Genomic DNA, 23784 nt, shown 5'->3' on the forward strand with positions numbered 1-23784 from the left:
TAAAGTTCCATGTTAAAAAAGAAAAATCTCAGTGCTCGTGTGATTGAGACGTTTTCTTTACTAGGCTAGGACAAAAACACAAGTAGCCAGCGCTGCTTGTCTGTCCCTTGGGAAAGTTTGTGAGTACATTAACCATTTAAATACTGAGATATTTCCATTCACTTGGAACGTGGCTATATAGGGCAGTGGAGAAATGATAGCAATTATGAATGTAGTGCTTTTTAGATGTCCCAGTTGAACAGTCTGAAGACCTCTGTTCATAGCACAACTGATCCAAGTGATCCACCAGTGTGCTTCAGTTCTGACCTGGAGGGATCACTTACTCTAGAGGCCAGGTCCTCAGCTGCTATAAATTCACACAGCTTGTTTGAGCTCAATGGAACTCACCTGAGGACGTGGCCCTTGGTTTTTATGCCATGCTTGTCACCATGGCATCAGAGTATTTCTTGCGCTGGGAGGGGAATTCATCTCCAGGTCCATTTAACCCTGGGCCCCTGCTGACATTACTGACCTGTGCAGATTGTGGTGGACGCATGTCTAACAGGAAATGGACTAAGCGCCCCTCTCTTCCCCCATTTCACATAGCCATCAGGGTGTAAACTTTTTTGTTGTTGCCAGTTTGTGTTGGATTTGAATCAGTGTTGTGGTGCTGAATGGCTCTAATCCATTCACCATTCAGACCCTCCGATGCTGTTTGTTTACAAGATGCAAAAATAAAACAATTTCCTCATTGTGCTGCACATAAAATTTGTGAGGATCAACTGAGTGGATCTATTTTCTGCAACTAGTAGAACTCAACAACTTAGTTTGTTAAATATGTGTGGGAGGAAGGCTGGTATTGTGGGTAAGGCATGAGAGTGAGAAATCTAGGTTCTGCCACAGACATCTGATTTCACTTCTCCGTGCCTCAGTTTCCCCATCCATAAAATAGGGGTATTTAATACTTCTTCCCTCAAAGTTAAGAGTGACACGCCTGGAAAATGTTTATGAAGTGATTTGAATTCCTCCAATGAGAAGACACTAATAAAATGTGAAACATTTTGATGTACATTAGTCACCTTTTCAGATTATTCATGCACAGACCTCTCTGGAAGGCAGTTATCCTCCTTGTCTAGTTTGAACTTCATTTTGGTGTTATCACCTTTTATTTTGGGTTGTCTGATATCTGGCATCTTTTTAGTTAAGTGCCACATTTCAGTTCTGTTTCCACTGACTTCACTGGTAGTGGGAGGGGGTCTCCAGTGCTGCTTGTCCTTTCCAACTTTGCTCCTTTTTCATGAATTTATTCCAGGTGGTATTCTAGTTTCCATTGTATTTAATCGAAAAGCAACCGTTTTGTCCCCAAAGCCACATGCAAGCCAAAGGCTAATCTACAGTTATATTTTTCTCAGTGTGTCAACTTTCATTTGTTTGGATGGTTTATATATATATATATATATTTAAAATAAATACTTGGTTTCTCTGTTGCACACAGAAATAAGATCCAAATTCAAACCAGCTCTGGGATAGCATTTGTCCTGAGCCTTTGAATTTGAAAGTGAAGGATGGCTTGACAGCCTAATCTGGCCTCTTCTTAGTTCCCTCCTTCCCAGTGTCTGTTTGTTCCTTTGCTGTTTCTGTGCCAGCTATTCAGGAACAGTCTGTTCTGTCTCCCCCATTGACTCTTCACCTACCTTTTTAAAAACAAATTATTACACAACTCCATGCTGTCTGCAACCACCAAACTGATGATTGTTGCCCCCAGCGGTGGCTCCAGGCACCAGCACACCAAGCGCGTGCCTGGGGCGGCAAGCCGCGGGGGTGGCCTGCCAGTTGCCATGAGGGCAGCAGTCAGGGAGCCTTTGGTGGCATGCCTGCGGGAGGTCCGCTGGTCCCGCGGCTTCGGTGGCAATTCGGCAGTGGGGACACCGAAGCGCGGGACCGGCGGACCTCCCGCAGGCATGCCGCCAAAAGCTGCCTGACTTCCTTGCTTGGGGCGGCAAAATACATAGATCCACCCCTGGTTGCCCCTTAATGGTGTTTACTATAAAGTCTTGTCTCTCCAGTTCTAAGGTGCAGGGGGAACGGTATCGTTTTAACACTTCCTCTGGGCATTTCGAGCGAGCTGTATGAATGGCCTAGACTTGGAGACAATGATTCTGTCCCAATAGTGATAGGGGAGCCCAGACTTTTAAACACCACAAGTGCTTACTGGGAAAGTGTGTCTGCTCTTTGCTAGCAGGGTAATAATCTATACTTACACAGGAGCTTGACAAACATTATTTAAGCTTCATGGCAAACATAGAACATAGGTTTTATTAGGGGCCAAATCCTGCTTGTTTTACTCAGTGAATTAGATTCGGTGAGGTTACCTGCCAAGGTTGCCAACCCTCCAGGACTGTCCTGGCGTCTCCGGGAATTACAGATTGTCATGTGATGAAACCTCCAGGAATATGTTCAACCAAAATTGGCAACCCTACTACTTGCCTGTGTAAGGCCAACCGGATACGGCCCAAAATCTGTCTTAAAGATGCATAAGCTGAGCAAGGAGAGGTTGCGTTGTCCAAGGACACACTGCAGAGTGGGAATAGGGTCCACGAGACCTGACTCCCAGTCTCTCCTCATTCTGATCCTACTCCCCTTGAAGTTAAACTCAGAACCCCCCTTGATTTGTAACTACTTTGAAATCATGAACTGTGAACACAAGAGAGGCACAGTAATATATTTGAACATGTTAAGATTCATCTCATTTTAATATTGATCCCTTTGTAAAAACATTTCTTCTCCTGGAGAGGCTGGGTAGGAAATAGACTCACAGTGCCATGCAATTGAGTGAGAAAATCCATATGCGATGCTGCCTTCATGATAAATCCAACAACAGCCAAGTGCATCTCTTGCCTTTCACTAAAATGTTCCAGGGATGTGTAGGTTTTAAAGAAACAGTGAATAATTACCCTCCTTACAAGTATACAAGGAGCATTACCTATTATTGGACCAACAAGTAATTTCCAGTAGAAAAGCAGAAAAAGGCTTTTGTACCCTAGAAGCTGGTGAATTACAAATAAGGATAAACTGAATTTAGACCATCTTTTTGGGAAGTTAATGGAAGCTCATTGCAGGGAGTAAATATCATAACAAAACATTAGGTCAAGTTGGGCAGGGAGGAACAGAGATCACAGTCCTGAGATTATAAAGGGACTCGGCAAAGGGTGTATGTGGCTGGGTGGGTAGGTAATTTTTATTGTGAATAAAATTCTTGTTTGACTTGCATATTGCAGGAGTCATGGGGGGAAGTGGATCTTAATGAGTGGAAGGTCGTGTCTTGGCAGGTCACTTCAATAATGGCATGCCATGCTTTGGGGGAAAGGTCCAGAGGTGGCTGTGGAAGAAATGGACAAATGGGCCGTTGAAGCTGGCATCGTTAGTAGAGCTGGGGAGCAGTGATGCACTAAGGGTGTATCTGCCCTGCAGCTGGGACCACGTCTCTGAGTCTGGGCAGACAGGCTCTCACTAGTGGGGCTTGAGCTGGTGCACTAAAAATAGCAGTGTGAACGTTGTGGCTTGGGCAGGGACTTGGGCTAGCCACCGGAGCGCAGACTCAGGGAGTTGGGTGGGCTTGAGAGCCCCAGCTGCTGCCAGACCCACAACGTCTACACTGCTATTTTTAGGGCACTAGCTCAAGCCCCATGAATCTGTCTACCCGTGCTGGGAGCCTCACTACCAGCTGTGGTGTAGACGTACCCTAAGAGTCCTAGCAGAGTGGATCATTGATGGTTTACTCTTTGGTATGGACAGGACAAAATATCATCTCACTTGGTTTTAACCTATTTGTTCATTATGTGTCTGTTCTGGGCAATGATGCTGAGCCTTGCAAACTCTGCTCCTGGTATCATATTGGCATGTCTGATACTAATCCAAATCTTCCATATTGCTCCAAACCAGCATTCATTCTGTAAGGATCTGAGAGATCTTTTCTCTTCGCCTTCCTGGGAAATGGGAAACGTTCAAATGGCACCCCGCAGAATTTGATGGGGAGCCATCAGAGAAGTACTGGTCTACTGCCTCTGCTAGTTCTGAATCAGTCGCCAGGCCAGTAAATTCCCAAAGTAGGTTTGCCTGACTGTTACAAAGCTTTCTTTCTTAGTTCAGATCTAGAAAACAGAATCCAGTGCTGGTGAGTACAGTCCAAAAGCCACAACTCTGAACCTTGGCCTCCACCCCCTCAGGGCAGCTCCAGCACAGCCAGTATTGCTGCTGAGTTTCCTGTTGAATATCTCTGTTTTAAATCTCCATTGTTAATTTTTTTAAAGGGGGAAAGAAAAGGACAATTTTAAAAATGTGGTTTTGACTCCAGAATCCATCTTCCTGTTGATACAGCTGTATGAGTGCCACTTAATATCTTAGCAAAGTTACAACAGGTCAGAAAGGGAGTTTAGCTCTTAATTCCTCTTTTTTTGCTACTTTGCGACTCTCTCATTATAGTGATTTCTTCTTTCTCTGTCCCTCCTCTCCCCTCATCCCTCTTTCCCTTCTTGCACATCCCCACACCTGTTACATCATGCTGCAGCTCAGTTTGGGTAAAACCTGATCAAAATGTACAGGATTTTCTCTTGCAGTCGATAAAAATGCTTCCGTCCTTTGATGAAAATAGCTGCAGCTCTCATTCTTTGGTGTCCTGTTCCCGGAGGAAAAATGTAATTAAATTAAATCACATTTGTTCTTTAAACAATTCACTCATGTGAGGGGGGCAGCAAGAGGCCTATGAGCTATTGAAGTTGACCTGAAGCCATGTGAGGGTTGAGGCCATATTTTGAGGACTTGAGTGGTGCATAGATCTTATGCCAATTTTAGCAGTTTCATACGAAAGGGAGCTCTAGGGGGCTAGATATTTCATAGACCTTCATCATACCAAAATGAGCTTAATTATGTAGAGCCCTGGGACCTAACTACAGCTGTTGGGTATGAGTTATGTGGGAAGAAATCTGGACCCTCTTGGGCTCAGGTGGGGTCGGTGCTCCTCCTCCTGCCTGTGGGGTCGGTACAGCAGCGGCTGCATGTCCTACTCCTGCCGGCCACCACCACCTTGCTGTGTTGTGGCGTGAGTGTGCCAAGGAGCCTCTCGCTCGGCAGCACATGCAGCTCAGCAGGGGGCAGCGGCTGGTAGAAGCAGGGCATGCGGCCACTGCCATGCCAGCCCCATGGGCAGGAGGTGACTCCAGCTCAAGGGGGAAAGGGCTGGAGTCACCTTGGTGGACTTGGGTCTGGTTCTGGCTGCCGTTGCAGTATCCACACACATTTTGTGAGCAGACCTGCCGTGGTCAGCTTGAGCATCTTACTAGAACCGACCCGTCACACTGCTGTTGCTGTGGAGCTGGGAGTGGCTGCCGTGGCCAGCGGGAACTTCATGTTTCCTACCCTGGACGAGTGTTGCTACTACACGAAAGGTTGGAATTCTGGATGGGAGACGGGAGACCTGTCTTCTGCCTAGAGCTGAAAGTTTCCAAAGTGTCCACCTTGGGTCTGCCTGCTTCTGTTCAAGTCCATTGAGCACCTTTGCAAATCACACCCTGCACAGATTAGCTTGCAAAAAACGGAATGCTGGGTCTAATAGTGGTGTCCGTGGATAAACAGAGACGGGGGGTTTACTTGTTTGGCATGTGGCCAACATAGCTTCACATACAAAGCTTTTTTTTAAATAGCTCAGGGATTCTCACTTTTTGACAGTGTGAGCGTCAGATCTGCTCATGAAAGGTTCTGTATAATAGATAGATATTACAATATGAATAGGGGTTTTGTAGGCACCTCCCCTCCTAGTCACAGTAGCAGGAGTCACCTCCTCTCACACTGGTGGTTGCATAGTGTTCCTGTGCCCATTTGTCTATTGGAGACATCACAGTCTTCAAAGAATTTGTCCTCCCAACTCCTTGGCGAGGTAGGGCAGTGCTATTATCCCCATTGTACAGATGGGGCACTGAGGCACAGAGAGACTGACCTGCTCAGGGTCACACAGGAAGTCTGTGGTGGGGCCAGGACACGAACCTGGGTTTCCTGAATCCCCAGCTAGCTCCCATCCTTCCCCTCTGCCTGAGACAGCAAAGGAACATTAAAATAGGATTTATGTGATGAATTCTTAGCTTCTTTACTGCCACTAATGGTCCACTGGCGAAAGTGGTGGTATCCTTTGTCTTCGAATACACGGATGACTTTTTTGCTTCTGCTCCCCAGTTGGATATTTGTTCTTGTGGAATATTGTGGTGTTTTCTTTCTAATTAGAGAGTCACTTCTGACATAAATAAAACTTAAGATGACCCAAAATCCTGTGCCTGTGTCACTAATAGCACCCGGTAGGAGAGGGTTCACCCCTCACAACTGCACAGATTAGAAGCTATGTACTGAGCCCCAGTTGTGTGGGTGGCTCTTTAAATCTCTTCCATTTGAGAGTGTGTATTCCCTTTTCCAGCCTCTGCAAAGACAGGAGTGGGGGCTGCTGCTCTGGTAAAGTCATGGGCAGGATGTGTCAGAGCAGACAGGAAGAGAAATATCTTCCTCACTCTTTCTGCTAAGGGGCAGCAGTGGCTCCCATTGGCTCGCCTCTGTGAAGGGGTAAATGAAGGGGAACCTGCTGAGAACTGCGCTGGTAGGGAAAGGGAGACAGTTAGTTGCTGAGGGTGGGACTAGACCCACACATGGGACGGCTCTTCCCCAGCATGGCTCTTCATCGACAGCACCAGGCTGCCTGTACCTCTGTTCCACTCCCTCCTTCTAGTTAACATCCGAACAGGCCCGTCTAGTGCGATACTCAGCTAAGAGAGCAAATGTGATCCTGCAAGCAGGTGCTTGGGGCAGCCAAGGGGAAGGGGCGGCACGTCGGGCTCTTCAGCGGACAGTTCGGCGGCGGGTCCCTTGGTCCCTCTCAGAGGGAAGGACCTGCCGCCGAATTGCCGCCGAAGAAGAAAGCAGCGCGGTGGAGCTGCCGCCAATCGCGATCGCAGCTTTTTTTTTTTTCACCCTGCCGCTTGGGGCGGCAAAACCCCTGGAGCCGGCCCTGGATCCTAGGATGTATAAACAGGGGACTATCAAGTAGGAGCAGAGAGGTGGTATTACCTCTGTATGCAACTTTAGTTAGTAAAGCTGAGGGAATAACTGACTTTTTTCAGTTCAGTGCCTGACCCCTCCACCCCAGCCCCAAAAAATCAGTTAGTTTTTAACCAAAAGTAAATTATTATTTTTTTAGGTTTTCTCGCCAAAATGAAAAACCAAAAAAAAATTATTCAGGTCAAATGTCACTTCAAATGATGGAACAAATTGCACTGCAGAACGTTGTGTGACCCAAAAACTTTGCCCTTCCAAACGCTCCCCTCATAACCAAGTGCCCTTTCCCAACTGAGATGTGGAGGAGTTTTTTCTTTAACTGAGAGACAGCTAATAATGACATTCAGAAGTTTCATAGAGAAAATGGAGCTTGATGTTCTTTCCCTACTGTCAGAGCTGTGTCTGTGTTTCATTTTTTTGCAAAATGATGGCCCCACAGGGCCTAGAAAAAGAAGCAGGAGTATTTTCCTTCATGCTCTAACTACCCAGACAAGTCATAGGCTTTAATGAGGGATCGGTCATGGAGCCGCCTTCCAAAAGGAGTAGTAGGGGCAAAAAAGCTAGCCAGCTTTAAAATGGGATCTGATCGGTTTAAGGACAGGATTATACAGCATGGCTGCCTGTATTAGCAGAAGGCTAGACTTATTGACCCAGCAGATCCCTTCCAGTCCTACGTTCTTATGTCAAGAGGCTCCTATGGTTAAGGCATTGGATTGGTATTTGAGAGATCTGGATAAAGAAGCCTAGTTCTACCATGGACTTCCTGTCACTGTGGGCAAGTCATTTAGTGTCTCTGTGCCTTAGTTCCCCACCTGTACAACAGGCATAACACTTCCCTCTACCTCCCTTTGTCTGTCTTGTCTATTAGACTGTAAACTCTTTGGGCCAGGGCCTGTCTCTTACTACGTGTCCATACAGTGCCTAGCACAATGGGACGCTGAGTTTGGTTGGCCTCTAAGCATCCCTCACAATCACCCCCTTATGGTTACAAAACTGTTCTGTAAACAGCTTAGGGATGTTGCCTGCTACAGAGGAGGCTTTAGATAGCACAGTTCTCAGAAAAAAAAAATCACTGTCCATATGGCTTTAACCCACGTGACTTCCACCATAGTATGTATGGACACACTTCGTGCAGACCTCGCAGCAGGAGACGCATAAATCTCAACACACTTAGATAACAGCCTCTCTTAGTAAGGCCATTTTAGTATTAAAAACTAGGACCAGATAAGCTCTGTGGAGGGAAATAGAATCACGAGGGAGGTGGTTTCCAGTTAGTCATGACAACCACATTGAAGTTAGTGGGTTAGTTTCATAATCAACTATGTTTGGATCTCATTTTAATTTCTAACTTGTTCCAGCAACGATTCAGTGTTTCCATAGTTGCCTTGCCAGTGTGGGCCGGAGGAATATTTAGGTTGATTTGATTTCCGATGTACCTGGTGAAAGTGAGAGCAGAATCTGGTACAATCAGGTTTTGAATAATAACTGGGACACCAGATGTCAAAGTGCATTAATTCCACAACTGCACTGTGGAAGGAATAAGCAGTAGAGCAAAAAGATAGGGGCAGAGGATGTCTTACCTTGCCCAGTGCTTGCACCAGCATTTTCAGTGGAACCTCAAATCAGAAAATCTCTCCCAGATTCCATTGACTTGACCTCTTTTATGTTTTCATGAGTCGAAAGGCAAAGAACTCAGCAGACTGTATGCTTCACATTCTACAGCTTGCTGCTTCCCTGTAATATCAAAGACCGGAGTCACATGGGGCTTCATATTTCCTTTTTAACTCTTTATTTTGGCATGTACTAAAACAGGGTGACAAAAAAATTAATTAAATCCAGCAGCAGAGACTTTAAGAGGCAGGGGTTCGACATCGGTATCCTTGTAGTACAACAGAAAGCTTGTTATGAGATCTAGCCGCACAGCAGATTGGGAAGATACATTGCCAGGAAATCAAACAATGCATGTTTTCAAGGAAGTGGTTAAAGCAGCATCCACGTCATGCCATACCTTCTCTATACTGTTTTATGGATCATTGAATCTTCAGCGGGTTCTTCTAATGTAGCAGATGCACAGGGATTCACAGAAATTGGGAAATGGGATAGAAATACTCAGCAAGGCTCTGAAAGCTGTAGGGAAAATTTACCTGTGGCGCTAAGTTAGAAAAATGTGCAGTCAGAAGGAATTTAGGACATGGAGCCTTATGGAACCTGAGTAGAAAGTACAGTAGATGTAGGCTGCAACCTTTCTGCTCCAACATCTAAATGAACCTCCTGGTTAGTCCAGAATAATCATTCTGCCCATAGCAACACAGTCATTTTGTTCTCTTAGGACTTGATGCAAACCCTAAAGGTCCTTTGGAAGAATCTTTTTTCTCTCCTGTTACCAGGCATATGTATCTGTGAAGGGATTTTTAATGACATAGAATTATATGCATCTTTTTCCTTCTTGAAACGTCTAATTTGGTCATCTCATCCATCCCCATATCACATATTTTACTATCTTAGACTAGTCTAGTTCTAGGTGTTACCAGGCATTGCAGCTTCTATTGTTTCCCTTGGGAGACTATTCCACAGCCTAATATTCTCAATGCCTGGAAGTATTTCATGCTTTTCGGCTTACGTTCTTCTTTTGCTTAATGGAATCCCATCACTCCTAGTTATACAGCCTTTTAATACCCTACATACTTCCTCTCCCTCCTTGAGCTTTCTCCTTCCAAGTTTCGGTAGACGGGACTGCATAGGCATTGCTGAGCCAAGGGGTGCATACTGTATACAGAACTTTCAATCTTCCTCATCAATTTATCCCCCCAGCCAATCAATCGCTTTGACTGGTTTTCACTGAACTCCTTCCCGCTTGTCAGCGGACCTGATTTGAACTCACAGTAAGGCCCCTATACCCCATTGACATGCAGTTTGAGGCCCCTTTACATTGCCAGAGCAGTGTAACTGAGAAGCAGGCCTTATATGGGGTGAGGGATAGCTCAGTGCTTAAGCATTGGCCTGTGACGCCCAGGGTTGTGAGCTCAATCCTTGAGGGGGCCACTTAGGAATCTGGGGCAAAAATCAGTACTTGGCCCTGCTAGTGAAGGTGGGGGCTGGACTCGATGACCTGCCAGTTCTATGAGATAGGTATATCTCCATTTATATATCTTTGCAATAGCATGCAGGCTGACCACATGTAATGCATTATCAATACTGGCTGCAGGAATACAGGCTTGCTTCTCCACCTTGTATCGTCGCTTCTACCTGGGCGCAGTGAACAATTTTGGATTTGGTAGCATGTTACAGTGTCCTTGCACCGGTGTATATGGCTACAGAAAGTGCAAGGTCATGGAGAATCGAGCCCATAGTCTCTGGACATTTGCCTGGCTAACCCTTTTATGGGCTCTAGACACAATCTGCAATCACTCATCTCCTCCTCTGTTTCATTGGATCCCTTATGCTGCTTTCTAGCTAGTAGCCTAAGGTGACAGCTGGATGCTGGTTTAACATTTGGCTTCCATGTTTGTGTGATGAAAACTGCTTTCATCTCAGGAATGTGGCCAGACCACACCAAGGTCAGATGTTCGAGCTGGTGTAGCAGTCCATGTGGATGCCTGTGGTTTGTCTTGTTTCAGACACGTTACTGCTGTTTTACAGATCTCTCTGCACTCACAGTTAATAGAAGTCAGCTGCTTTGAAAGACTGCTGCCACAACTCTGCCTGGTGCAGGATGGAATGAGCCATGAACTTCAAGTTGGGTCTCGCAGGCTCAGATTCTGGGTTAGTTTCAGGGCCTCTTGATGTATAATTTTATCTTGGTTCCAGATAGTTTGCTGACCTGCATGTCTCTTTCATCCTCCTCCTCACTTCCTCCAGCTATAAAATACTATCCGAGCTTGACTTACAGGTATCAAAACATGCCACATTTAATGGAACTGAACGTCACAGTTCAGGGCACTTGCACCTGTGTTCTCCCTCTGTAGTCCACCTAAGGCTCCCACTCTAGGCTCCTGGCTCCCCAGCTGTAGCTTCTCTTGGGTGCAGTCACCCATCTCTCTCCCTTCTGACCAACATATTTCCAGGCTGCATAGCCCCCTGACTAACTGTGATATCCCAGCAAAAGACTGGCTGTTTTGTCTTCTGTTCAGAGATGGTGCACAGTGCAAATAGTTAAGCAACACAGTTATTTCTAAGCAAGAACATTTTATTCTGAAGGTAAAGGCAATACCGAAAAATAATATTAAAACAACACAAGAACCTACACGCATGCTAATAAATTTAGCAGAGATCATCTCAACTCCAACATGGGCTCTGGGTGGTGATGAGTCTTTCAAACCCCACACAGGGGTTTTTCCTGTGGTCACAAGTTCAGCTCAGAACGAGCACACTCATGACTCTGAGTCACTCATTTATCCAGTTTGGGCCTTTGAAGACGCCATGAATAGGTAAGCAGCCAGACGATGGTTTTCTGCTCAAGGTGAAGCTTCAAAGAGATTTCATTCACTTGCATTCCCTTCACTCCAAGTATTGCCTGGGTAGGAAATCCACTTCATATGTATTGTCCCCCAAAGACCTTTGAACTTCCCAACAGTTCCCAGAAATTGCATTAATCGCATCTCCTTAGAGAAGCTACATTCAATTCTGTGATGCTGGCAGAGCAGGTGTCAGATCATGCCAAGCCCCCCAGGCCTCACTGAACACTGACAAATGCACAGCTGAAAACCAGTCTACCTTATATCTATTGATATTGTTAAAATAGATATTAGAGTTATAAGAATGTGTTTAGATTTTCATAGATGTTATGAAATGCTTGTAGGATGCCAAATGTATTAAATCGTTCTTATAACATGTGTACCCCATGTTATAAGGTAATATTTAAGGGTTTGCTCTGTAACTATAAAAGTGTTTGCTCTAAAAATGTAACCCCCCCACCACCACCCCCACACACACACACTCAGGAGAGAAGTGTTACCAAGTATGAAATACTAGATTACCACAGGAGGTGTCATCTCCAGGCCAACAAAAGAAGGCCTATAGAGGCCAGACAAACCAATGTGGAACATCAGTGAACAACATCTGTTGTTGATTGCTACCCCCACACCCACAAAGGGGAGACACGCAGAAACACTCGTTTCATCACAGCTTGAAGGCTGGGGGAAGGGAATAAAAGTCCCTGTCAAGAAGAAATTGTTATCCTTATGCTGCATGGACATCAGGGAGAGGGCAAGACTTCTAAGCATAAGCTAGGGATCCGCAGCTGTTTAGTTTGGGTTAGCCCTAAAGGACATACAGAGCTTGCACATTACAGCAGCTTATGTTACTTTTTGAAACCTAAGAATGTAACTCATTTGTGTGTGTGTATTTCTCTGCTTTAACCTTGTAAGTAAGTCTCATTTCTTTCTCCTAGTTAATAAATCTTTAGTTAGTTTATTATAGGATTGGCCACAAGCATTGTCTTTGGTGAGAGATCAAGGGTGCACTTGACCTGGGGTAAGTGACTGGTCCTTAGAGATTGGGAGTAACCTGAATATTGACATGATTTTTGGTGTAAGGGACCATCTATCACAAAAGCAGGCTTGCTTAGGTCTCAAGATAGACCAGAGTACCCAAGGGGGCAGTCTGTGACTCCATGATAAGGCTGTTATGGTGCTTGAGGAGTTCACACGTGATACTGAGTCAGTGAAATCTAATTATAGAACACACAACCAGTTTGGGGTTTCTGCCGTGCTTCTTAACAGTCTGCCCTGAGGTTGGCACTCACGGTCATGAGCTACTCCAGATAGCTTGACAAACTCCACAATCACACACAAACAATACAATGGACTCCTAAAATACTTAATCCACAAAGGCTTAATGTAATTTCATAAGGTTTGTCCAGGAGATTGTCATATCTCTCCCACTGAGCAAGTCTCCCTCTGGAGCTCCCATCCCAAAGGTGTTGCCGCTTTTCAGTCAGAAGTTGCAGACTCCTTTTGGTTTCTACTCTCTGTGCATCTTTTGCCAAAGGGCCTTGAGATGTCTTTGGCATGGGGATAAGGCGGGCAGCCTATTAAATTGCAATTGTGCTTTATGGAAGAACACACACATGCCCCCCCATTCCAAAGGGGACCTACAATGAGTAATAGCGTAACACTGAAATAGTTTTGTTTCCCTTTATTAGCCCAGCAGGCTTCTTGTGTTCTTTCCCATCACTGTCTGACTTACAAAAGTTGCCACTGCTGGTTTTTAAGGCATGTTTTCCACCGTCTGCCTTTCTGCTGTTTGCTTAAAGCAGAGGATTTCAGGGTCTTTGTGGAAAGTATACGTTTGGCCAGTGCTGTATCTCCCATTCTGCATAGAAATGATACCCCGAATAAGGCATTCCGCAGGTTTGCAACTAGCAGTGAGTACAATGGGGGGAGAGACTGAATGTATGTTTATGTAAACTGTTGAGGTAGTAAAGTCATTTAAGCATCTCTCCAGTCCCTAAAAGATACAAATTCAAATCCTAGTAGGAGCCAGCTCATTCCATGTTTTCAAGCTTTAAAAAAAAAAAATCTGAGGCCAGACCTGCACAATTTCTTGTGTTTGAGCACACACACTGGAGCAGATTTAACCAGACAGCAGGGTTCCATCCACTGGTGGCAGAAGTTGCTGTGTTCTGCCTCAGCCAGGATTTGAGCGAGGCTATCGGTGACCCAAAGACAGCAGCTATTCTCAGGGAGCCAAATGGGAACCTCTTCCCAGTTGAAGTCAGGCAGAATCTGTGCACAGCCTGTGCCAGGCAGACATTCCTCTTTGTGTAGCTCTCTTAAACAGCAAGCTATTTATTATTTGTATTATCATAGTGCCCGAGAGCCCCGTCATGGACCACGACGCCATTGTGCTACACACAGAGAAAACAAAGACTTTGCTTTTATAATGAGTTTTTTTTTTTCTTGGAACATCAGTTCTCTCAAGAGAGACCTAATGCAGAGGCTGCATTGTGTCTTATCTTTTGAACTAAGTCTATTGTACAATTTAACAGAAAGGATTGTTTTACGGTTCTTTGCAAGACCCACCTTGCAGATGATGTCATTCAAGGCCAAATGGCTGATGATATTTTGTTGGTTGCTTTGGGCTAGACATCACAGTGATGGATGCGCTCCATATGCATCTTTAACCAGTCTCATCATGGCTGTGTTTTTGCAGTCTGTAACTTGACAGTCTATTCAAAGATGGGGGATGGAAGGACTGTCTGAAGCTGTGCCCATCAGTGCCTGAATGACTAAGCCACTTGCAAAATGAGAGCAAGCTCCCTGCTCTGTGAATAGCCATCTGCAAGGAAGGTATATAGACAATAGCAAAGCAACATGGGGGCAAGTCAGGAAACCAAAGTTGAAATAAACTGACCAGTGGTGGAAACATGGAGAGAGAGGAAAATTCCTACTAGATGGTGCCTTGATGATTTACTACCTGATGGGGTGATCTGGAGGAATAATTCCTCTGGCTTGTTGAAACTGGAGAGGGACAGTGATTGCAAGACAAAGGGAGAAGTAAATGCAGCACATAGATACTGTGCAAAGGATCCTCAGGCACCAATGAACTAGCAGTGTGGTTTAGTTCTGGAGCTGGAATTAGGAGGGAAACCCAGCATCTGCCACTGACTCATTCATCAACCTCGTGTTCTTGGCACGAGGAGGGCATTTGTAACCTATTCATAATACTTGAATCGCCAAATGGCACCAAAGTTTGTGCTGCTCTCCACATTTAGTATGTGATTCACCCATCCCTACTGGAGACTTTTCTTTGCTGCTTCTCAGACTTTCCCAATTGACTTGTATCTGTCAAAGTCATCCTGTTACTGAATAAATAAACTGTGCAGAGCAAATATCTTATAATCTCTGTTGATTTTGCCAGACGAGCTCATAAACCGAACAAATCCAGAGATAGAAACGTACACGTTCTTATAGGACATAAAATATTCCATCTCATATGCACATTAAGTGTGTTCTTTCTTTGGCTGTCAACTTGCCAAGGACGCCACAGAATTTTAGGTGACCCTGATCTAAGAAAATGCTGCTCTTTATTGGGAAAACCTATAGGAGGCATCTAGTCACCTTTTTAACGGCCAAGTTCTTTCTGTCTAAACAATTAGAAAAATAGGCAAGGATACTTTTCTGGGAAAATGTGAAAGAATTCTGAGGCCACAGTGCTTGTGCCAGCATAAGCAATATTTTTGGCAAACAGCTGAACATATGTAATCCGTACATTTTAAATAGATGAGTTCCAGTAGGGATGAATACTTCTCAGCATTCGCTTGCATTTTTCACACAGATATCTTTCCCAGCTCAGGCTAGTGGAAATGATTTGTGCATTGCTATCAAATCCATGGAAATATTAATCACTGGCTTGACAAGTGATTTTATTTTCTCAGCCTAGTGAGCATTTCATTTCAGTAAAGACAGACACTGTTTCTTCTCTCCCCTCCCCCTCCCTTCTACTCAGCACAGTGGCCAGTGCAGAGCTAGGATAAATCCTGTTGCCATCTGAAGTCAGATAACTCTATACGACTGCCCCTTACCTACTGGGTGACAGGCTTTGGAGTCTGGGAATTAGGTGCCTAAATACCTTTGGAGGCTCTGGGCCTGAGTGGTTTGGCCTTGTGTAACAGACCCACACTTGCCATGAAAAGGCTGCAAGGTTAGGTGCAGAAAACGGTGTTGTTAACTTAATGATTTTGTTGCTAGACTTAGCAACTTTTTGGTTTCCCTAGCGAGGAAATAAGTGCCAAGATGACCAGTGACAAATCTAGCGACTTCCACTGCAGATTACAGTGATATTCAGAGAAAGAAGTCGCCAATGTGTATAGTCACAAAATCATAATAAAATCCATTCCACGCTCGTCAACTACATGATCCTGCCGGCGGCCCTCAGCCCTGAGCCAGGGGGCACAGGGTCTGGACAGGATACAGCAAACCCGCCGAGCTGAGGGAAGCCTGAGCAGCGGCAGCCAGCGATGTCAATCTGCAGGCACAACCTGGCCCAGAGTCAGGTGGGGAGGGAGGAGGCTGGGGTGGCTTGGCTGCAGGGCCGGCTCCAGGCACCAGCTCAGCAAGCAGGTGCTTGGGGCAGCCAAGGGGAAGGTGTGGCACGTCGGGCTCTTCGGCGGCAATTTGGCGGCGGGTCTCTTGGTCCCTCTCGGAGGGAAGGACCTGCCGCCGAATTGCCACCGAAGAAGAACCAGAGGTGGTGGAGCAGCTGCCGAAGTGGCTTCCCCCCCCCCCGCTGCTTGGGGCGGCAAAAACCCTGGAGCCGGCCCTGCTTGGCTGGGCATGCGCAGCAGAGCCGGAGCAGAGGAGATGGCATCTAAGCCATCGCCTCCCAAGCCCTGGGAGAACCGGCGCCTCGTGGGTACCGCGGCCTCCCCCTGCTTCTGGGGATAATCCCTGAGGCCCTGCCCCGCCCCCGCTTGCTGGGGGGGGAGACTCCCTCACATGACCCCTGCCCTACCCCCCCACAGATCCTACCCCAGCTCGCCCCCACGGGAGAGAGACTCCCTCACTCAGAGGGTGCTAGGGTGACCAGATAGCAATAATCAGGACCGGGATGGGCGGTAGTAGGCACCTATATAAGAAAAAGCCCCGAATATCAGAACTGTCCCTATAAAATCAGGACATCTAGTCACCCTAGATGGTGCCCTGGGCGCCCCTCGTTCATTGAGGGGAGAGATATTCCCCTCATGTGAGATGGGCACTTCTTATTGCATCTCTCTGAAATGTTCCCTCGTGTAGGTTACATAGCGACATCTAGTGACTTTTCAGGGTTTCTCAGATGACTTCTTGCTATGTGGAAGTGCTTCTTCAAGGGGGAGCAGCCTACGATGATGTGTTCTCCGTTTTATCTTTCACTCTTTTGAAACCACTGAGCTGCCCTGATGTGAATGTGAAGTTAACTCTTATGTTTATGCACAGTTGATGTAAGCTGGCCATGTGATACTTGATTCAGCGTCTTTGTCACCAAGTGTGGAAAAAGTCTGTTTAAGTTGGCATCAGTATTTACAGCAAGCAGGTCATCTATGGGTATGTTATATTCGTGCCTTCAGTCTCACCCTTAATCATGGTGAAGCTGATGAGTTCATCCTTGTTAACAACTTGGGTGGGAGTGAGGGACTGATGGGGTTATTTTTGCTTTGTTTTTGACACATTCAACCCCATTTTCTGTTTTCAAATCATCCTTGGTCAGATTTTAACTGCTCCAAACGTATTCATTATTTGACATGATTAGGTTTATACAAACATATTTCAGGTTCTAGTGGTTTGCAACCAATTTGCTATGATTATTGATTAGAGTGGTCACTATTTGTAATTCATTATTCATGCTGTGTGATTGATCAGCTAAGTCACATGGTATTTCTTCCGCTCCTTGACTGTGGGAGTGAATGCAAATATTGCTAGTCTATAAGTAAAACAAGATGACAATGATTGAGTCCCTGCTATATCAACTAGAGAGACCCTTAGATAGCAATACACTTATACTAAATTATTTTCCCTATCTAGCACAGACTTTCCTGAAGTTTCACCCAAACCAATACAAATGCGCAAAAAATAGCATCAGTCAGTGCCAGATACGAGTGCACATATTTTAGAAAGTGACTATGTTCTGACTTTGCTGTCTTGTTTTCTACGACATCTATCACCATCCCTGTTTTGAATAATGACACAAACTCCTTTGCAAATATAGATTGGAAGTGGAAATCTAGATCTTTAATTTTAAATGTTAGTAGGGAAGGAAGGGACTCAGGGTTATGCGCTGCCAGGCTTTTCCTCCTGTTCTGGGCTGAACCTGCAACCTTTGTATATTGAGACCAGTCGTGCTGGCTAAGTAATGGAGCGCTCCAGTTGCTTTGTTTCATTTTATTTTTGTCCACGTGTGTGGTTTCAGTTCTTGGTTTAGATCAAGCCAGAGTTCCACTGATTCTGTGACAGTAGGGTGCTCGGACATTCTGTAATCTGTATAGTCCTACTGAAACCTCCTTCATTCATTAGCTCTTGCAAGTTTCTTAGTATTTATTTTATTATTTGTATTGCTTTTCTGTTCAGTTCCTTACTGTGTAACAGGTGTGGTATATCATGATCAAAGCCCTCCTCATACTTAGTGCAAACGCCAACATACTTTTGGTAGTTGGGTGTATAGGTATAGATGCAATGTTCCTGAGATCCACCAAGCGTTCCTGGGGAATCTGGGACAGCTGTCTCCTGACCCTGTCAGACAACCACAAGGCGGCTGGTGGAGACGGAAGAAGTTTTGAATCACAACAGTGTACTTTAGGACTGTGTTTGGAGAGTTACTCCTCTCCCAGCAGGGTTTAAATAGTTGTACTTGTCTTGGAGCAGATGGACTGAAAGGATTAGCCTTCCCATCACCAAACCACCACCAAAATTAGCACTGTTGTGGCCACCTTGTTGCCTGAGCAGAGAGGTTGAGACTCTAGTCACGGGAATAGCTGGTAATAATAGATGTATTATGTCATCAAGTAGTTTGACCTATCCGTCCATTTTAATATTCCAAGGAGCAACCCTGTTCCAGAGGGGCCAAGTCAGGGCAGCTTTAGGAAACATGCAATTCCGTGAGTACAGAAGGGCTGTGGTGCTTTTTTACCAACTCTAAATCATCGAAGACCTGGCTTGCAGCTGCTGCGTCACATTAAACTTTCTGCACATATATTTTAGGATATTTCATTCCACTAGGTGGAACCAATAGCAAAGGGATACAGTAGTACCTCGTAGTTACGAACACCAGAGTTATGAACTGATCAGTCAACCACACACCTCATTTGGAACCGGAAGTACACAATCAGGCAGCAGCAGAGACCCCCCGCTCCTCCCCCCACCAAAAGCCAAATACAATACAGCATTGTGTTTAAATGTAAACTACTAAAAGAAAGCAGCATTTTTCTTCTGCATAGTAAAGTTTCAAAGCTGTATTCAGTCAATGTTGGGCTGCAGTCTTTTGAAAAAACAACTATAATGTTTTGTTCAGAGTTACGAACATTTCAGCGTTACGAACAACCTCCATTCCCGAGGTGTTTGTAACTCTGAGGTTCTACCGTATGTGGTGACTAGTGGATATACAGCATAAAAACATGGACCTTTTTTGAGGTTTCACTTGCCTTACTACCTTGAATGATTTGAAATCCCAGGCTTATTTGCTTCATAATTACTTAGGACAGCAAATTTGGAGGAATACAGAGTAATGTCTTAACTAATAACAGGCCTGATTCTGCAAGCCCTTGGCAAATGCTCCTCCCATTAGGAGTTCTATAGGTCAAAGGACTTGTAGGATCCAACCGCAAATCAGTCCAATTAAATGAATAGTCTCTGTCGGGGGTCTCAAACTCCTTTATAGTGGGAACCACAGTTTTATTAGAGACCCCACTATTTACCACTTCGACTTGTGATTGTCCGGACCACCTCCTCTCCCATTCCCGATCCCATAGCAGCCCTCTATCAACTATAGCAGGTGCTTACATGGAAAAGGAATAGTAGAAATGTAATGTGTTTTATGAGCTCAGTTGCCTGATCAATTGATTGTTTATTTATTAGGTTATTGATTTAGTTTGCCCTATTAACACACTGTAAATTTGGTAGGTCTTGTCCCAAGATCAGGCCCAGTATTATCAGAGTTACTGCTTTGGCAGCCCCATGGGTACAGCAATGACAACAACACTCACAGCAGACCTTTTGTATTTGTGAAAGTTTTAGTATTACAATGATTAGTCCAATAAGTTAAACAATCCAAACACGTAAAGTGAGATAATATAACACTGTCAAAGCAACGGGCACCATTACATGTATATGCTCACTGTATCCTTTGGGAGAGCGCTAAGGTTGAGACAGATCCTAGTCCGACTCTGGCATGTCTGTGAAGAACTCCAGTGGCTGTATTGGAGACCAGATGTGCTATAGGCCTTCTTCTCCCCGATACATATGTACGTATAGCTGTTCCATCCTTTACCATAGCTTAACTTCCTCACCCTTATAGTGTTGGGGAGTCCTTATTCTATAGCTTAGTATGTTAATTAGCTTATGCTTGTTAACATAGATGCCAATTGGATTAGTATGGTTACCTACAGTTGAGCATCTGCTTATATTTCCCTCCAAAAACACTCTAAACTGGTTCAAACTGCCTTCTTGTGGTTACCTACCTGCAGTTTGCAGCATTTGTGATTATTACAAAACAATAAACAAACTCTTGTGCCATCTTGTGACTTAAGGTCACCGTTGGTTTACTTACTTATGCTAATTTATTGAGCAGCTACTCCTACTCAGGCTATAAGGCCTTATGCTAACTGTGTAAACTATTCTTATAGGTCTAGGCCTGCAGGTCTCTTGAATTCCCGCTATTGGTTCCTTACTCTTTATCTACTAATTCCTACTATAAATATTACCTGGCTACAGCTGGAAATGCATGCAGAGCCAGCTCTCCACAGATCACCAGCAAGTGCTCCACAGACCAGTTTGGGAACCTCTATCTAGTCTTTACAAAATTCACAGGTAGCTCTGGAAACATCCTCCTGTTAGAGCAACAAACTGCACCTTGAAAGGAGTGTCAGTAACTTCGGAATGTTTATTAATATTTACATCCCAAGGAGCAAAACAGGAGAGGGGTCTGAGGATGTGATTTGAGCAAGGCACTGTCAAGCTCCGTCCAGACTCCTGGATCCTAGTCTCAGCTCTGTCAATGATATGGTGAATATAATCTAGGGCAAGTAATGCTAACCTTTCTATGCCTCCATTTCCCCATCTGTAAAATGGAGATAAAAAGCCTTGCCTTCCTCACAGTGATATTACAAGGCTGAATTAATGTATGTAAAGTATTTAGAGATCTTCCCATGAAAGGGGCTACATATATAGGGTGAGAACTTTGGAGTTCCCCCACTTTACACTAGCTGAGGTTTTCACCCAGTCAGTGCAAAGTATTAATGTTCTTTAGGTAAACAGCCTTTCCTTGTTAACGCGATCGAGAGGCACTGCAGATTGTTATATCTCACTGGTCTCCCATGTGACTCAGGGTTTGGTCTAGGCTTATCTCTAGAAATAACAACATTACAGAAGAACACCTCAAGCGACACGGAGGCAATTGAGTGAATAACGTTGTTTTAAAAGGCCATAACAACTTACAGCAAAATGATGATACTGCAGTAAACCTGGGACTTTGCTACTGAAGAAAGAAGGCTGGAGATTCCCTTATGCTTGGTGTAAAAGCCGCCTGTTATTGCTGTGACTGGCTTGAAAGCCAAGCTATACAGTAGTTTCAGCACAATAACCCAGACCTTCAAGGTTTCAAAAACAAAACTAACTTACAATAACAGTGCTTCCTAGGGAACTGGTAAAAAGCAACGCCAGTATGTAAGACATACCACTGAACGGTTGCCATCTACTTGGTTTCTTTAAATAAGACTTGTATATAAAAATGCTTGGCCATTATAAACACTGAGGCTGTTATGCTATCAACATGTTATGCTATCACTTATCATCTTCTCTTTCTTCCCTCCCGGAATGGGCACATATTAAATACTAGCTGTTGTTGGCTGGAGATGTGTTATTCTCTGCAGGTGCAAAAGGCAGTTGGAGCCTGCCAAATAGAAGTCACGAGTGACCTTAACAGAGAATTATCAGCCATAACAGGGTGAGAGGCGCCTTGTGTTTTCCTTACATGAGCACAGGCTGGTAACTTGGAAGAAATAAAATCAGAAGTCATCATAAATAACTAGTGTTGAAATATTTTCTCCTGTGCATCCAAGATGGCGTATTCCCAGACTACAGGATTGGAGAGGAATCATGCAAAATAATTACTGAAAGCTGAAAACAGAAATTGCTTTTGGCATGCTGGGGGTTCCAGAATATTCTTGACAAAGAAATCAACCCTTTGGGACTTTGGAGTCAACCTTATCCCCTAGCCCGCCTTTTTAAATCGCTCTGTAACCCAATCTTATGGACACAGCATGTACTGATGTTCTAATGAAGGGATTTCTAAAAGCTCAACTAGTATCTGAAATTGTGTTGTGTTTTATTTTTTTTAAATCAAAATATGGCAATGAATGAAAGCCAGAACCATCATGATGCCTGTTGGGTGGAGTATGTGAAAGGAGTTCTGTCTGTCGAGGTGTTCATAAAGTGTCACTACCCACAGTATCTAGCCACAGCCATTATTAGTGGGTCACTGTCTGCATCACAAAACATGCCCCCACTGTGGGGACTGAATCGCATCCTTTATATTTCTCAAATGCTACAGGGATGAGTATTTGAATAAATGCTTAAATGCATTATAGATAATTTGCTGCAGCAGCTGACTGAACGGGCTGGAAGCTGAGCTCCTCTCTGGTCCCCAGAGCTGGTTTTTCCATGGTAAGGTTGAGGTGTGTTTTGGGGCAATAGGAAGAAGATACCTGTTCTGTTGTTTGACATCAGTCTCCAGAGAGACAAGGTGGGTGAGGGAATATCTTTTATTGGACCAACTTCTGCTGGTGAGAGACAAGCTTTTGAGCTACACAGAGCTCTTCTTCAGGTTGGGGAAGGTATTCAGAGTGTCACAGTGATAGTAAAACCTCAGCGTTACGAACACCTCAGGCATGGAGGTTGTCCATAACTCTGAAATGTCCGTAACTCTGAACAAAACATTATGGTTGTTCTTTCAAAAGTTTTTACAACTGAACATTGACTTAATACAGCTTTGAAACTTTACTGCGCAGATGAAAAATGCTGCTTGTAAACATCTTAATTTAAATGAAAGAACAGAAACAATTTCCTTACCTTGTCCAATCTTTTTTTTTTTTAAACTTTCCCTTTACTTTTTAGTAGTTCGCATTTAACACCGTACTGTGCCGTATTGGCTTTTTTCCCCTTCTGCTGCTGCCTGATTGCATACTTCCAATTCCAAATGAGGTGTGCGGTTGACTGGTCACTTCGTAACTCTGTTTATAACTCTGAGGTTCTACTGTAATTCCTCACAGGAAGTATAACTGTAGCTGCAGAGCAATGCTCCAGTCCTAAAAAAAAGAAGTGTCGGAACACACTTCCAGTAAGTGATAGTACCGGACATACTGTAACGCCATTACGGCTCCCTAAAAAAGTGTCAGAACGGTGTTCTGGAGCATTCCATTACTACTTGAGCCCTGAATCAGAGTGTAGCCCACACACTAACACAATGTAGTTCTGTTCCCCTATAATGGCATAGTGACGTTTAAAAGTCTGCTACTGGCTTCAAGTTAATGGCTCTGGTCATGCTTTCACATTCATAGGTCCCAGGTTTGAGTCCTGTAAACAACCCTGGTGACTGGGTGAAATTCTGTGGCCCGTGTTACACAGCTGGTCAGATTAGATGACCTAATGGTTCCCTCTGGCCTAAAATGCTAGGAATCTACGACCTGAGCAGGGGAGTTGTGTCTTATATGGAGAATTGAACTGCTGTGGATCTCTGTCACTCGGGACAACTTCAGACACATTAGCAGACTCAAAGCTCTATCTGTGGCCTAGCCACAGCCACCTTGCGTTAGCATGGGTTACATCACCACCTCACATACACTGGTGGATTTATCTTCACAACATCCTTGAGAGGTACTGGAGCATTCTTAGCACCCCCATTTTACAGAGAGGGAGCCGAGGCAGAGAGATTGAAGTGATTTGCTCAAGTTCAGGCAGAAAGCTGGCAGCCTCTCTTTTGTCCCAGTCCAGCGCCTTCACCACATGATTGTCTTTGGAGACTGATGTA

At 44.7% G+C, this 23784-nt stretch overlaps 1 protein-coding gene across 2 annotated transcripts in view; it reads left to right on the forward strand.

Annotated features, from left to right (window-relative positions):
* The window catches only part of CCN4 (cellular communication network factor 4), a 49528-nt gene that overhangs the window by 11273 nt on the left and 14471 nt on the right, over positions 1 to 23784 (forward strand). The window contains exon 1 of one of the 2 annotated variants that reach the window (XM_024212769.2): positions 10755 to 10833. The exons of the other annotated variant lie outside the window; for it this stretch is intronic. Within the exon in view, the coding sequence (XP_024068537.1) occupies positions 10789 to 10833 (45 nt within the window). The 5' untranslated portion in view covers positions 10755 to 10788. Of the gene's footprint in view, positions 1 to 10754; positions 10834 to 23784 lie in introns of those variants that run through there. 2 annotated transcript variants of the gene reach the window in all.

Source organism: Terrapene carolina, unplaced genomic scaffold (assembly GCF_002925995.2).
Source record: "Terrapene carolina triunguis isolate 2854851 unplaced genomic scaffold, T_m_triunguis-2.0 Scaffold58, whole genome shotgun sequence".
Classification (NCBI taxonomy): Eukaryota; Metazoa; Chordata; order Testudines; family Emydidae; genus Terrapene; species Terrapene triunguis.